Raw genomic sequence first — 12,999 nt, forward strand, 5'->3', positions numbered from 1 at the left:
ATGTTACATGTAAAAGTCCGGTTTCCGAGAGTTGATGCCATACTCTGCGAGGGCAGAGCTGAGATCTTCCATGGTCAATGCCGTACGCGTCCGATCCTAAAAGAGAAGAAGAGGACTGTTGAGTATATATGGCGAGGATTTTACTGGGTTCAGAACCTTGACAGATCCTGGCCCAGTGAGCGGTTGGCTAGCGCGTGCGCGACCTCCTGACGCATTTGTGCGTATCCGAGCATGTTGGTAGGCGTCGGCGGCAATATCAGAGACGAATTTTTGGGCCGCGAGAGAGAGCAGACGCTTTCTAGGGCCAAAATGGAGCGGGAAAATAGGGGAGGTTAAAGGAGGCAACTTACAGCCGGACGTCTTCACACTCAAACCCGACCCGCTGGAGGTAGTAGTCGGTGACCTCGTTGGGTATCTACGCATATATCAACAAGGAAGAAAGAGAGAGAAGAAAGCAAAGACCACCAGTGGCTCATAATCGTCGAGCATCAAGAGGAACTCGGCCAATGTACGGTCCTTTCTTGCATCCTCTGCTGCCTGACGGGACTGGGGTTGGGCTGACTGGGTCGAGCTGGACGATGACGACGGATCCTGGGGTGTCTGGGAGTGGCCCACTGGGTATGCAAAGTTCTGGGTCTGCGACATGGTAAAATTATATGGAGCAAGGGTGGCAGTGCTCGTTGATTGGCAACAGTTTCTTTGGTCATGTTTATAAAATGAACTGAGAATAATAATAATAATCAATAACCGGGGTAACAGCGGCCGCTGCTGCTGAATTGTACCGGCGGTGATGATAACCGAAGCCGCGACGGCGGCACTCGGGGTATGTTCCACGCTCCTTTTTTTGTTTTTTTTTGTTTTTTGTTTCTGCAAGTCCTCGGATTTTGTGGGTTGTTTTAGTGTGTAGCAAGTCCACGGAGATCAGTGTGTTGCCAGCTAAGAATGTTGGCTGTCGAGGACCTTAAATACTGGAGGTGGTCAAGGTAGGAGGGGATATAGAGTAATGATCGAGTACTACTACTACTAGTACTAGTAATGAATATGTAATGACTGACCGGATGTGATCACATTCACATTAATAAACTGGAAATGCGTTCTACCCCGAATAACTCTCCCTTTTCCTCGACCACCACCATGACCTCGGACCATACAAGGAGGCCAACGGACTCTACTACTGCTTCCAGGAAATCTGCTTTATCTTGCGCTGAATGCCGGAGAAGTAAGCTACGATGCGACAGAGTATTTCCCTGCCAGTCGTGTATCAGGCAAGTCGTCATCGTCCATCACGGCTCCCATAGTCTATCTCATTCCTTTCCAGGCGAGGATGTGCTGGGATATGTCCAGACGGTCTGTGCAGCTCTTCGCTGTAAGCCTTCCCCTGCTCACCGTGGTCTTCTTGCAGGTACATTGACTGCCACCAAGGGCAACAAGTACGGACGCGTTCTCCTCTCCATTGAACCCCTCTAAAGCCCCCCGTCTAGAGTCATCATGGCCCACGCAGAAAAGCTTGCTGAAGAAGTCAAGGTACTCACCGCTCGCATACATGACCTCGAAGGTGCCCTCTCCTCGCGTGACGGTGCGGCCCATCCATTGCTACAGGGACGAGATCCCCAACGAGACGAAATAGACGCCCTTTACGAGAAGGGCCTCCAGGATGTTTCAGATGCAATTGGCTCCCTTTCAATTGGCTCTGATGGACAGGCCAAGTACTACGGTGAAACGGCTGGTTCCGAGGTACGCCTTCTCCTACTTTGCTTTCTGTCTCGACATTCATTTCGAGCATAGTACCTTGGAAGTTTACTGCCCGTTAGTTGGCCACTCTCCTGCTTACATTATATTCCACTAAACCCACTCTCCAGGAAGAGGAGACTGAACAGGAAGAACGCCCCAAAGATCTCGACCTTCCTTTAGAACTTCTCGACCTAGTCAATGCATTCCCATTGGGGTTGAAAGATTGCAACTATTCCAAATTCATTTTTGCACCCTACCTTCCTACCCAGGAGAGAGCAATGTATCTCGCAGAACTCTACTATCAGAACACCGCTTGGATGTGGGCCCCCCATGCCAACTATAACTATTTTCGGTTCATCCTTTAACATTCATTTTTCTAGGTATGACCCTGTCGTCCAACAAGACTTTGTGATGAACATTTTGACCCCATTATATTTCGCTCCGGGCTTTGTGACCCTAAACGCTATTCATGCCCATAAATTGGCTGTATTTTTCATGACCATGGGCGACGGCGTTCTCCACGACAGCAGCCCTGATTCGGCATATTTGGCCGAACAATATCACGCTCTTGCACAAGCTGCAATATCGATCGAACCTTTACTCATGGAAGCGACTTCTGCCACTGTTCAGGCCTTGTTCATGATGTTTCGTTTTATATACAACTCGGACCGAAAAAGCAATGAGGCCCGATGGATTCTAACTGGTCTCTGCATTCGTTTAGCCCAGTCCGTGAGTTTTCCTTTTATTATCACCTCTCCGCCGGTCTCTCAACTGATGTTGTCGTTCAGATTGGTCTTCGTGAGATCCCCCCCTTGTCTGAAATATAGGACCTGTACTGATCAATTAATTACAGATCGAGATAGCTCAGGATGGAACCTAGACCCCGAGGAGCTTCAACGACGTCGGAGATTGTTTTGGGAGCTCTATACGCACGATGCATGGACGGTGAGTCCATCCATATTGTAGACGATTACAAAGTACAATAACTCATCTTCATGCAGTCTATTGTTAATGGGCGCCCACCGGGTCTGATGATTCAACACACTGACTGTCGTTTTCCTGACGACCTAGATCCGATGGTCAAACCAACAGGGGAGATAGAACTCGGATGTATGTTTTCCCGCTTATTGTCCTCGATCAATCTGACTGATGACCATTCAGGGCACGCTTGGAAATACAGATACTCAGCGAGCTGCCTTTCCCTATCCATACAACATATCTTTACGACTAGAGCACCCAATTACAAAGCCCTTCTCGACTTGGACAAGAAAATTAGAAAATTTCCCGTCGCACATCATCTGCTCTCTCCAATAGAAACTTCCGAACCTGGGCGTGCGTGGTCCTCTAATCGAGTGCATGCCTTGCAACAGTATTGCGTGGTTTGTGAGAGAGAGTCCAGTAAGTATCGGCATCTTTTCTATGCCTCCCTAAATCACGTCATTGCAGATCTCTTGTATATCCACCGAAGCTATTTTGCGCAGGCCATCCAGGGACAGTCGCGCAACCCACTACAACACATGTATGCGCCGTCAGTGCTGGCGACGTACCGAAGCGCGTGCCGACTGATCTCGAGTCTTCGTGGTCTGAATGTCAGCCATCCTGGTATTGCCGCGACGACTTGGTTCTTTTGGTCGGGTATCTTTTCATCTTGTGTATGTAAATGCATATACATCCCCATCGAGTTATTCTGATTCATATGGAATTTAGGTCGTTCTCGGCGCTCTCGTCGTCGAAAGTCCTTCATGCAGCTTGTCCCAAGATGCGCTAATCCTGCTTAATCAAACTGTTCCCTTCTACGATGAGGGTTCTCGGCGCTGCCGCCCAACGAACACACTGGTAGGTGCTCGTCCACGACGAATCTGAATGTGACCTTGACTTGATATAGCTCATGCTTCACAAACTACGGGACCGAGCCAATCACAGATTCTCTGCCTTTACAGCGACAGGACAGTCACCCCCGGATGACCGACCCTGCGCCGACCCCGACGCTCCCGACGAGCTAGCTGTTCTAGGCGGGCGGAAATCTTTAATAAACAAAAAACCGACATCGCATTCGCCGAGCTCGAACGACTCGCACCAGAACCTATCGGCGACCTATCTGTATCCAGGTGACGGCAGTGACTCGGGCAGCAGCCCGCCTGCGAGCCATGACAGTGGAAGCGGCAGTGGCGGCGATGGTCTGATGGATTACTATGACGATCTGGGCACGTCGGGCCTCAGTAGTCCCACGTATCAAGCTGTCCCTATTTCCGATGGACAGACACATGCGGGGTATGATCTGTCTCTAAACAACATGAATTTGCCAAGTGCACAACAGTACGTGCAATCTCCGACCTCGTCGTACAGTATGCAGCAGCCCCGTGGTCAGGTGCAGCAACAGATGTACAACCCGGATGTGCAATCGGTGCACCCGTCGTTCCAGGCGATATCGGTGGACCAGGCGTTGGCGCCGATGGGATATGCGTTTAGTGCGACCCAGGATCAAACACAGGATGATATTTGGAGAAATTTCGTGCGGGAGTTTGGGTTGGAGCATATCTGACCATCTGTTTGGCGGTATTTTATGAGGTATATGTTATTTTGGTTGCGTGTGTGGGACACTAGCGTTGGTATCCGGTATCGGGAATGTCGTTCCGAAACCCAAAGGGGGATGTCGATCAGGCTGCGCGAAGAATTAGACTCAAACAGATTATCTTTACCATTCGTCTGTCTCATCGGGAATCCGGATGCCAAGTATGCGGTAACCGAATACTGGGCGCGCTGGGAATAATATTACATTCAAGTCAAGTACGATAAGTTCAAAAAATGGCTACAATGGGGTAAATGAAGGCATAGATATATTTTAGTTGCAGCCAGACGTATCTGACCGTATGGCTGCCTCTGCGAGAGGGAATGAGAGAAGCACAGAAAGAGATAGACAAAGACTCACTGAAAAATTCATATGATAGCCAGCACAGCGCTGTACTGGGCACCGTCGTTAGTACTCTTGGCGTAAGCCCCCTCCCGAAGCCCTTGATCCCGTCTCTAGTCCATATGATCTTGAGTGCATCTGCCATCCCTCTGACGCTGCGAATCTCTGCATCCTGGGATGTCCCCCTCGTCTGCAAAATCGTTTTGGCGACATCGAGGGGCGTCGTAACTGCAGCTGCGACTGCGCCAGCGATTGCTCCGGCGGTGATGTGTGTCGTGGGGGAGTACTCGTGGCGGGGGTTGAGGATCCGCTTCACTTGCTCGTATACGGTGAACTGGATAGCATTGAAGGGGATAGATATGGCAAGGGTGGTGGGATAGGACACATAAAATGCAGCGAGGCCTTCGTTGCGGTAGACGACACGGGCACAGGTGAAGACGGAGCGGAACTCGGATTTGTGGACTTGCATACGTTGTTTTATTACTGTGAACTGTGTTATAGATGGTGACATTAGTTTGGAAGAGAGAGGGCCCACCGTCAAAAGGATTCATGAGAGCATCAGCGGCCGTCGTGGCGGAGGCGCCTGCTACGGCTGCGACCATCTGTTAGCCAACAAGCACGGCGAGGCAAGATACGCACAGGTCGCCAGCCACTGATTCCCGACTTGGTTCCCGCCCATGAGCTCCTTGACGGCCTCGAGGGTACCGAAATGCACCGCATGCGCCGGCCCAGCACCCAGCACGACGGACCAGACGCCCCGCCAGAGTGCCCGCAAGCCTTCTGTTGAGGATATCCGCGTAAAGGCGTTCCCGACACCGGTGTAGACTGCCACGGGTGAGGTCGCGAAGACTTGCATTCGCGTCTGCCATGGTGAGAAAGACGACAGACAGGCCTGGGACGACTCACTTTGATGCTGTCGATGGGGTACATGACTGCATGTTCAGATATGCCGGCCTAGGAAAGATGAGAGCGAGCTGGGAAACTGGCTTACGACCAAGGACGTACTAGGGCGCCTGCAAGCATGTTGACCTGGAAATACCGAAAACTGTTTTGGAGAAGAAAAAGAAAAAGAAAAAGAAACGTACAGCGAGGCCAGCATTGGGTGGGAGTGACTCATAGTCGACCTCCTCTGCCATCTAATCGTGGTGTACGCGTCCAAGTGACAACTGCCTCAGGTAATCGAAATTTCCCACAAAAACCCTATAAATTTATTCACTCTCTGTATTCAAGATTTCTATCTACGTTATATCAACTGTGTCCCGGAAAGCCGGTCGTGCTCTTCAATATCTCTGTGAGCAAGTGAGAAAAAAAAGATACAGGTATGAAAGGAGCCGGCTCACATCATTTCCCAAGGGTAATCGAGCCAGACATCGCCTACCTCTTCGCCGGCATAGTACGGAATACTGGCAGGCAATTCAGCGAGCTTGGGCTTGATCTTGTTGTGCACGACAAAGACGCCAAACCGTGTCGCCGCTCGAAGGGCGTCGCGTTCTGACTCTGGATACGAAGCCAGTTCCTTGTCGACGTCCTTTTGCAGTTCCGATAGGGCGTAGCTGGGAGAATTGGTCGATGTTATATTATAAAGATAAAAGAGACGGAACGTACTGCAATGTTTTACGGGTGTCATCGACTTCGTCGACGACAAGTGTACGCTTGCCTACGAGGAGCTTGCCTGCGTCAGGGCCCAGCCATTGTGTTCGTACGACCTCTTGTCCAATCTGCTCAACCGTACTCCCTTCAACCGGTTCGTACAGCGATAGGCCGATTGCCTGGATCTGCAATGTCTTTTTGGCGGTTTGTTCCCGGAGGAACGTGCGCTGCCGAAATCTATATTGACAATAATTTCTGTGAAAAACATAGAGACCCACCATGACACGCGCAGGGAAAAAGCCTCTGTAATAGATCAGAACAGCTGTCATTTCATATTATAATATACGACTGATATTCACTGACCCGCCTCCTATGAAAGCTGGTTAGCAAAAAGGAGAGAAAGATAAATATTTCAAGGACGTGCCAATCGCAACGAGGAGATCTGGATTGAATTCAGCTGCAACCTTGGGGGTGCCCTTGCGAATGAGATTGTGAATATCGTTGTATGTTACCCGCCAGTGCTTCATGGTAAACCGCTGATGGGATTGCACAGCCACAGACTCCCGTCTTTTTAAATCATTTTTGAAACTTCAGACAGGATGTCTAGTACGCTCTCCTTCCGTCTACCCCGCAACAAATACTCATACATTAATTCTTTTCTACAGACAGCAATGTCCGCCCATCTACCACAACCTCAAAGGCTATATCTAGTCTCGCAAAAAGGCCCTCAGAGGTGACCAGGCAGGGAACCCAAAAACTCAAATTCGTCCCTACCCTACCCTCAAGGCGGAAAAAAGAGTGCGTTGTGGACTTGTTTCAAGTTGTTGCTGATACATGTCTGACTATCTCTTCCAGGGAGGTCAAGCTGGAACCAACAGCGGAGGCCGTACCACCCGCTCGTGGAAGAGGCAGAGGCAGAGGAGATGCAACCAGAGGGCGTGGCGTTCCGAGGCAGCAAGAGATGACTGCCAGTGGTCCGTTCGCACTTGGTCCTGCTATGTCAGGCAATACTGCTACCCGCCGCCGCCCTGTGTTTATCGCTGTCCCATCCACACGGCCAAGTACGAGCTCACTCTCTAGTACGCCTGCCCCAAGAATCAAGAGCGAAGGCAAGGACAAGGATAACGCCCCGGAGGACGACGAGGCGAGTTACTCGGACCCCGACGAAGGCGTCGAGATTATCGATATGGAAAACGTCAAGAACATGGACTGGATGGCTCCGGAGAGTCTAAAAAGAGCCAAGGCAACTGTTAACAGACCAAAGAAGGAGGAACAGCAATCAGAGGGTCAGTTTACCCTTCCACTCTCTCATTTCTATTCATTTCATCTGTATGTACACACAAGTCGATGCCTCTAATGCTCTCAACCTAAGCGAAAGTGAAGAAGAGGAAGAACTCGAAGACATTATCGAGGACTTTGCTCAGCAAGCTCCAGAAGATCCTGACGATTCTCTGCGCCAGGATAGGCTCTACTTTTTCCAGTTCCCTGCTCCCTTCCCTACTTTTGCTCTTAAAGGGGAGGCACCACCGCTACCACCACCTACGGACAAAAAGAAAGTATCATTTGCTCCTACGGTCAAAGCCGAGGTGCCAACCCCCGCCACCGAAAAGAAAGAGAAACCAGTGGTAGATGGGATGATCGGTCGTCTGGAAATTTACAGGAGCGGCGCTGTCAAGATGAGGCTCACCAATGGTATTCTGCTCGATGTATGCATCTCTTCCTTCCTTCTCTTTTACGTTTGACATTCTTTTGCCTTCTGTAGGTGATGGCAGCCACCCAGCCTTCGTTCCTCCAACACGCCGTTTCACTGGACATGAAGGAAAAGAAGCTAAATGTGCTTGGGGAGGTTAATAAGAGGTTTGTCGTTGTCCCGGATGTAGATGGATTGTTAGAGGCGATGGAGAGGGCAGAGAGGGAGCCAAGGACGGTTCTCGAAGGGGAGGAGGGCCTGATTAAAATGGATATGACCTGAGAGAATTACAAAAAATTGTACAGTATAGCAGTCCAATATACATGCAGCTAAAGTTTATACTGCAGACTCACGTGATCCGGCAATCTCTTACAGACGCACCACCATGTTCTTCATCGTGAGTTCTCCCTAATTATCTATTTTCCAGGCAACGAGATTCAAAAATAAAGAAAGAGCTAACACACACAATTTTGTTGCACCCATCCTACTTTGGACCTCGGATGCTCAATTTTCTCGAGTCAAAATTGTACGCGGACGTCGAAGGGACATGTTTAGGATCTTTCGGGTACATCATTGCTGTCGTTTCCATACTGGACATTGGGAAGGGCATGGTGTTGAGCGGTAGTGGGCAAGCGGAGTTCATCACGCGATACCGCGCCATCGTGTTCAAGCCGTTCAAAGGGGAGGTCGTCGACGGGGTCGTCACGAATGTGAACAAGGTGCGTGTCCTCATTCACCAGGTGAAAACCCAAGCTCATCTACTTCCAGATGGGATTTTTCGCTGAATGTGGACCTTTGACGGTGTTTGTGTCGCACCAGGTCGGTACACTATCGTTTTTGCTTGGACGGACGACTCTGAAAATTGTTTTAACAGCTTATACACCCTGGGTTGCGATTTGACCCTAATTCGAATCCTCCTTCGTTTGCTTCAGAGGATCAGGTATGTCTTGCTTTGGTGTCATCTGTATCAATGTCTGAAGCGAGCAGATTATCGAAAAAAACACCCGGGTACGGCTGAAGATTGTCGGTACTCGTGTTGATGCCACCGAAATTGTGCATTTTTCGTTTCAATTTTCCATACCAGTCTAATTTCCTCCTTCAGTTTGCCATTGGCACGATCAAAGAGGACCATCTTGGTGTCATAGACTGACCGACCGACCTTAATTATTGTAATTATGACGGTTATACAGCAGAGAAATTGAATAAGATATATAAATCCAGTCATCTCCCATTCCTTAACATCTCTTTCACTGTACTCCTCTGTCCCAGTAGCGCTACAATCTGCCACCTAGGATCCTTGACATCGGACTTTTTCAACAATGCAATATCCTCCTCGTCATCCTCTCTGTCGCCGACAGCGAGATGCATAGCTGCCGCGCTACCATTTGGCAGCACGGCCGGTGCCATAGCGAAAAGGGTGTCGAAGGCGGATGTCGAAAGGACCTTTTGCTTTTGGGAACGGTGGATGGAAGAGGCGGGAGCAGAGGCGGTGGATATAGAAGAGATGGCAAGAGATTTGTCGGTGAGAGTGAGGGCGTGGGTGATGAGTTGCTTTAGCTTGACCTGTGGCAAAGATTAGATTATATGGAGGATGTGTTATTAAGCCTACTTCGCAGGCGAGATGCATAAGCGATGACACAGAGCGGGACGGCGAGCCTAGGTTGTTCTGTGCGCAAATGAGGTTAATCCGGTCCGCAATATGCTGGACATTGGGCGAACGTGTTATCGTTGCCAGTTGGACGGCGAGCCTGCTCCCCGGTGGTTCTGTTCGATGTCAACGAAGCGAATACTAGGCCCGACAAATTCTCACCACCGCGTTCCGGTAACAACACGACGCCTCTCTCGCGTGCAATCTCATCGGTATCCGGTCGAGGACCTGCCGACGGTGGCAATGATTCTAGAGCAGCTATCCGGTCGCGTTCATGTTTGCCGACGGAAATCGACCATCGTTTGAGCCGCTCCGAGCGTATGCTTCCATCATCGCCGGGACCTTGGTATGGTAGTGTTCTCCTCCTCTTCCGTGGTGGGGGCTTGGGCAGGTCCGGTGGAGGCGTTACAGGTCGCTTGAAACTGCGAGCATCGAAAAGGGATATTATGAGTGCATTGTGTAGTTGAACTGTTCAACACGGTTAGTCTATAGCCTTGTGGTCGACATGGAAGTTGCTCACTGAGGTTGGGAGCATCGAGCACGGCCTTGAGAGCGTCTTCAAATTCTGGTCGAGATATTTTACCTGTAACAAAAGAAGCGAGAGGTTCAAAGTAGGCGGGTGCTTTGGGACCGAGGTGGGAGCTAATTTGTTGCTTGATCGTCGACGTCGAGGATAGAGACATTGTCACAGCGTGACCATGATGAAGTGACAGTCACTCGTGGAAGCGATGACACTCAGCAGGCTACACTTATTCACACTTTCATCTGTATATCGGTCGGCAAGGTTCTGATCTCTTCTCACCAATCATACTCACAAGGAAATACAGCCGTGTACGTGCATTGCGTTCCTTCTAGTCTTGAATATCTTCACTTCGCGCCGGTGATCTAACTGGCAAGTTCTATATCTCGTCTTGTCGACAAATACTTAGCCAACTCATCACAGCTCATGACATTGCCCCCCGCTATTCTCCCAGCCTGGCACCCTTGTAAAGGATGTGCCTGCGTGAATCACACCATCCCCTCTTACCGATTTTTCGTCACCGATGCAGATAGTCCCATCGCTGATCACCCAGATCTTGGGCCACTCACACGTTCCAATGCTACACCCAACCCGTCTGAAGAGAAAACTCTTCAGCAGATGATATCTGATTCTGGAAAGCGCATCGATAACGTCGACGACCACGTCTTGCAATTCAAGGCGCTGAGACAGAGTCTCGTACAGTCCATCGCACGCGTCGACGAGCAGCTAGCGGCACTGGATAACGAGCGGCAGCGCCTCTTTGACAGCATTCGAGAACGACAGCGTCTTCTCAGCGCTTTGCGTCGTATGCCCAAAGAAGTCCTTGCTCACATCTTCTTTGATACCATTTTCTTTCCTTTCCCACGAGTACAGCCGTCCACGCGTACTGGTGGTCGGTCGGCGTTTTCTCCCATGGGGAACCCACTATTATCATTTGCCTTGGTCTCTCAAAATTGGAATGATGTCCTTGTTGCCTACCCTAGCCTTTGGTCTTATGTCAACATCGTAGTCGACCGATTGCCCTCCAGTAGCTACGCACGTTGCATCGGCAAACACATATCTCGCTCTGGTCAATCTCCATTATCAGTCTCGATATCTCATACTGGCAGCGCAGCCGGGCCTGGCGCCTTACCCGATGCTGTCCTAACGACTCTTTTTACAGCCCGCCATAGGATCATATGCCTCCATCTTCACCTTCCCGGAAGGTACTTCCCCTCTGTACAGCAACTACCTCTATCATTTCCCATTCTACGAGAACTCCATCTTCATTCTTCTTCAGATACTGCGGATGTCGGCCAACATCTCGATTTTGACCTTCTGCCGGACCTGCAAGTGCTAGATGTCATGGACATCAGCAACATTCATTCATCATCTCCTCCCTGGCATCAGATCACCCGTTTTTCAAACACTCATGTGCAGCCCGGACATGGTCCGCTTATCCATTTTGCTCTGACTATCTTAACAGCAATGTCTCGTCTGTCTGTTTGCCGTCTCTTCCTTGACTTGCAACCCTTGATCAACGGGATCGCAGAGGAGACGACGACCCTAACCGAGCTCAAATCACTTTCACTTTCATCCGTATATCGGCAAGGTTTTGGCCTCTCCCCTGTCATACCCTTTCTCCTCGACCACCTCACGTTGCCTGTTCTCTCGGATCTTTCAGTAACATGCTTAGTTGGCACCACCTCGCGGGACCAGGACACAACCTTTACTTCTATTTGCCGACTCGTTGAACGCTGCAACTGCCCTTTGACATCACTCTCCTTTAGCAACGGAGGAGTTCAAACGAACGATCTTATATTTATCCTCACTAGCATGCCTGCCCTCCAAGACCTGCGACTAACAAACATCGGTAGGGGAGCTTTGACTGAACATGTCCTTGATTATCTTGCTACCATCGTTAGTCCCGATACCGAGGCTGTCACCCCGGCCTTTATTCCATGTCTGCATACGTTACATCTCATAGGCCACATTGAATTTTCAACGGAAGCCCTCATCGAGATGATTGAATCTCGCTGGAAATGTGATCCGTGTCACCTCAAGTCGGTGAATGTTTGCCGATATGTTGACTGGCGGAGAGAAAAGGAAGAGGAGACCATAACTCTTGGGTTTCAGCATGTCCTTGCAGTGTTGCGGTCGGAAGGATTGGATGTCACGGTAAACTCACGAAGAATGAGTTGACTCTGTTGAGAACAATGTGGATTGGGTTGGAGTATCGTGCGAGACAGACAGTTGCTACTAGTGCCGGGTGCCCTAAGATGACTGCTGTTTTACATCAGATTTGCCAGTGCACAAGCTGCTAGTGGTCAGAGTTGATGGAAACACTAGCTCAGATGGAGACGCAGCAGGGCAAAGAGTAGCTGCCAGAAAACCAATTGTTCTTGATTTCAAAATGGGGTTATAACCATACTTGGGCATGACCGCCTACTTCGAGCTGGTTGAGGGAAATTTCTTGATGCAGAAAAGAGGACGCCAGAAGCAAAGGACAACTGGAAGATGAGGGTGACCTCGCAATGTCGCTCTACGACTTCCGTAGAGGCATCCATGTGCTAGTTCTCTGACATATGACAAGTCGGTGCTGCTAATCACTGATATTAATCCCTAGTCAGTGGAGGTTCGCGAGCTCACCTCGATGGGGATGATGTCTTGGTTGACTGATGTGTCTATGATACGTCGACTTCCAACCCTCGGAAATTCACTGCAAAAAATATTCCTAATCCTAATTTAGTTTCGCGTGATTTCTTGATAAACAATGAAACTGCAGTCCACGTCGCTAAAAGATACATTCCAATATTCTAATCTATCCATCTGTTGACGTTTGGGGAAGCCATTGACGATCTCTAGAAGATCCACGTCGAATCTTCGTCGTGGACGCTTGGATCGGCTCTGCCGAACGGGGGCATTGTTAT

The 12,999-nt window shown here is 49.8% G+C and overlaps 8 protein-coding genes across 8 annotated transcripts; 4 read left to right on the forward strand and 4 right to left on the reverse strand.

Annotated features, from left to right (window-relative positions):
* Positions 1–3: 3 nt before the first annotated feature.
* BT62DRAFT_900211 (transcription initiation factor IID, TAF10 subunit) lies at positions 4–645 on the reverse strand (the record flags this gene model as incomplete). Its single annotated transcript, XM_043183408.1, has 4 exons — positions 4–96; positions 157–298; positions 351–415; positions 466–645. The coding sequence occupies 4 exons, from the start codon at positions 643–645 to the stop codon at positions 4–6; spliced, it is 480 nt and encodes a 159-aa protein (XP_043037775.1).
* A 482-nt stretch (positions 646–1,127) lies between these two features.
* BT62DRAFT_933939 (uncharacterized protein) lies at positions 1,128–4,584 on the forward strand. Its single transcript, XM_043186643.1, has 14 exons — positions 1,128–1,265; positions 1,319–1,347; positions 1,403–1,430; positions 1,482–1,734; positions 1,786–1,806; positions 1,860–2,050; positions 2,112–2,460; positions 2,520–2,529; positions 2,585–2,676; positions 2,733–2,841; positions 2,893–3,129; positions 3,178–3,383; positions 3,439–3,567; positions 3,617–4,584. Exons 1-14 carry the CDS (start codon positions 1,135–1,137, stop codon positions 4,271–4,273), a joined length of 2,442 nt encoding a protein of 813 aa, XP_043037776.1. The 5' UTR covers positions 1,128–1,134; the 3' UTR covers positions 4,274–4,584.
* BT62DRAFT_933940 (mitochondrial carrier) lies at positions 4,483–5,809 on the reverse strand. The gene is made up of 7 exons (XM_043186644.1): positions 5,728–5,809; positions 5,648–5,671; positions 5,549–5,596; positions 5,282–5,504; positions 5,178–5,234; positions 4,661–5,125; positions 4,483–4,611 (listed from the first exon to the last, which is right to left on the reverse strand). Exons 1-7 carry the CDS (start codon positions 5,776–5,778, stop codon positions 4,574–4,576), a joined length of 906 nt encoding a protein of 301 aa, XP_043037777.1. The 5' UTR covers positions 5,779–5,809; the 3' UTR covers positions 4,483–4,573.
* A 27-nt stretch (positions 5,810–5,836) lies between these two features.
* On the reverse strand, positions 5,837–6,778 carry BT62DRAFT_970865 (PRTase-like protein). Its single transcript, XM_043188996.1, has 6 exons — positions 6,657–6,778; positions 6,596–6,602; positions 6,511–6,535; positions 6,248–6,459; positions 5,983–6,195; positions 5,837–5,931 (listed from the first exon to the last, which is right to left on the reverse strand). Exons 1-6 carry the CDS (start codon positions 6,757–6,759, stop codon positions 5,886–5,888), a joined length of 606 nt encoding a protein of 201 aa, XP_043037778.1. The 5' UTR covers positions 6,760–6,778; the 3' UTR covers positions 5,837–5,885.
* A 14-nt stretch (positions 6,779–6,792) lies between these two features.
* On the forward strand, positions 6,793–8,254 carry BT62DRAFT_933942 (uncharacterized protein). The gene is made up of 5 exons (XM_043186645.1): positions 6,793–6,838; positions 6,898–7,030; positions 7,088–7,518; positions 7,577–7,938; positions 7,995–8,254. Exons 1-5 carry the CDS (start codon positions 6,832–6,834, stop codon positions 8,202–8,204), a joined length of 1,143 nt encoding a protein of 380 aa, XP_043037779.1. The 5' UTR covers positions 6,793–6,831; the 3' UTR covers positions 8,205–8,254.
* Positions 8,255–8,307: 53 nt separating this feature from the next.
* BT62DRAFT_981580 (uncharacterized protein) lies at positions 8,308–9,072 on the forward strand (the record flags this gene model as incomplete). The annotated part of the gene is made up of 6 exons (XM_043189608.1): positions 8,308–8,319; positions 8,372–8,641; positions 8,691–8,741; positions 8,797–8,862; positions 8,910–8,975; positions 9,025–9,072. 6 exons carry the CDS (start codon positions 8,308–8,310, stop codon positions 9,070–9,072), a joined length of 513 nt encoding a protein of 170 aa, XP_043037780.1.
* A 3-nt stretch (positions 9,073–9,075) lies between these two features.
* BT62DRAFT_933946 (uncharacterized protein) lies at positions 9,076–10,259 on the reverse strand. Its single transcript, XM_043186646.1, has 4 exons — positions 10,091–10,259; positions 9,733–10,038; positions 9,532–9,686; positions 9,076–9,485 (listed from the first exon to the last, which is right to left on the reverse strand). The coding sequence occupies exons 1-4, from the start codon at positions 10,251–10,253 to the stop codon at positions 9,144–9,146; spliced, it is 966 nt and encodes a 321-aa protein (XP_043037781.1). The 5' UTR covers positions 10,254–10,259; the 3' UTR covers positions 9,076–9,143.
* A 16-nt stretch (positions 10,260–10,275) lies between these two features.
* Positions 10,276–12,307, forward strand: BT62DRAFT_234400 (uncharacterized protein). Its single transcript, XM_043180162.1, has 2 exons — positions 10,276–10,345; positions 10,398–12,307. The coding sequence occupies exon 2, from the start codon at positions 10,517–10,519 to the stop codon at positions 12,269–12,271; it is 1,755 nt and encodes a 584-aa protein (XP_043037782.1). The 5' UTR covers positions 10,276–10,345; positions 10,398–10,516; the 3' UTR covers positions 12,272–12,307.
* Positions 12,308–12,999: the final 692 nt, after the last annotated feature.

Source organism: Guyanagaster necrorhizus (genome assembly GCF_019112545.1).
Source record: "Guyanagaster necrorhizus MCA 3950 unplaced genomic scaffold BT62scaffold_18, whole genome shotgun sequence".
NCBI lineage: Eukaryota > Fungi > Basidiomycota > Agaricomycetes > Agaricales > Physalacriaceae > Guyanagaster > Guyanagaster necrorhizus.

Coding starts and splice junctions, on each gene's coding strand:
- BT62DRAFT_234400 (XM_043180162.1), top strand. CDS start 10,517: ATGACATTGCCCCCCGCTATTCTCCCAGCCTGGCACCCTTGTAAAGGA.
- BT62DRAFT_970865 (XM_043188996.1), bottom strand. CDS start 6,759: ATGAAGCACTGGCGGGTAACATACAACGATATTCACAATCTCATTCGC. Junction 6,196..6,247: donor GACACCCGTAAAACATTGCA/GTACGTTCCGTC, acceptor CAATTCTCCCAG/CTACGCCCTATCGGAACTGC. Junction 5,932..5,982: donor GATTACCCTTGGGAAATGAT/GTGAGCCGGCTC, acceptor ACTTGCTCACAG/AGATATTGAAGAGCACGACC.
- BT62DRAFT_933939 (XM_043186643.1), top strand. CDS start 1,135: ATGACCTCGGACCATACAAGGAGGCCAACGGACTCTACTACTGCTTCC. Junction 1,735..1,785: donor GTGAAACGGCTGGTTCCGAG/GTACGCCTTCTC, acceptor TTTCGAGCATAG/TACCTTGGAAGTTTACTGCC. Junction 1,807..1,859: donor ACCTTGGAAGTTTACTGCCC/GTTAGTTGGCCA, acceptor CCCACTCTCCAG/GAAGAGGAGACTGAACAGGA.
- BT62DRAFT_933940 (XM_043186644.1), bottom strand. CDS start 5,778: ATGGCAGAGGAGGTCGACTATGAGTCACTCCCACCCAATGCTGGCCTC. Junction 5,597..5,647: donor ACATGCTTGCAGGCGCCCTA/GTACGTCCTTGG, acceptor CATCTTTCCTAG/GCCGGCATATCTGAACATGC. Junction 4,612..4,660: donor GCTATCATATGAATTTTTCA/GTGAGTCTTTGT, acceptor TCCCTCTCGCAG/AGGCAGCCATACGGTCAGAT.
- BT62DRAFT_933942 (XM_043186645.1), top strand. Junction 7,031..7,087: donor CCCTCAAGGCGGAAAAAAGA/GTGCGTTGTGGA, acceptor TATCTCTTCCAG/GGAGGTCAAGCTGGAACCAA. Junction 7,519..7,576: donor GGAGGAACAGCAATCAGAGG/GTCAGTTTACCC, acceptor TGTACACACAAG/TCGATGCCTCTAATGCTCTC.
- BT62DRAFT_933946 (XM_043186646.1), bottom strand. CDS start 10,253: ATGTCTCTATCCTCGACGTCGACGATCAAGCAACAAATTAGCTCCCAC. Junction 9,687..9,732: donor GTTGTTACCGGAACGCGGTG/GTGAGAATTTGT, acceptor GACATCGAACAG/AACCACCGGGGAGCAGGCTC. Junction 9,486..9,531: donor TTATGCATCTCGCCTGCGAA/GTAGGCTTAATA, acceptor TCTTTGCCACAG/GTCAAGCTAAAGCAACTCAT.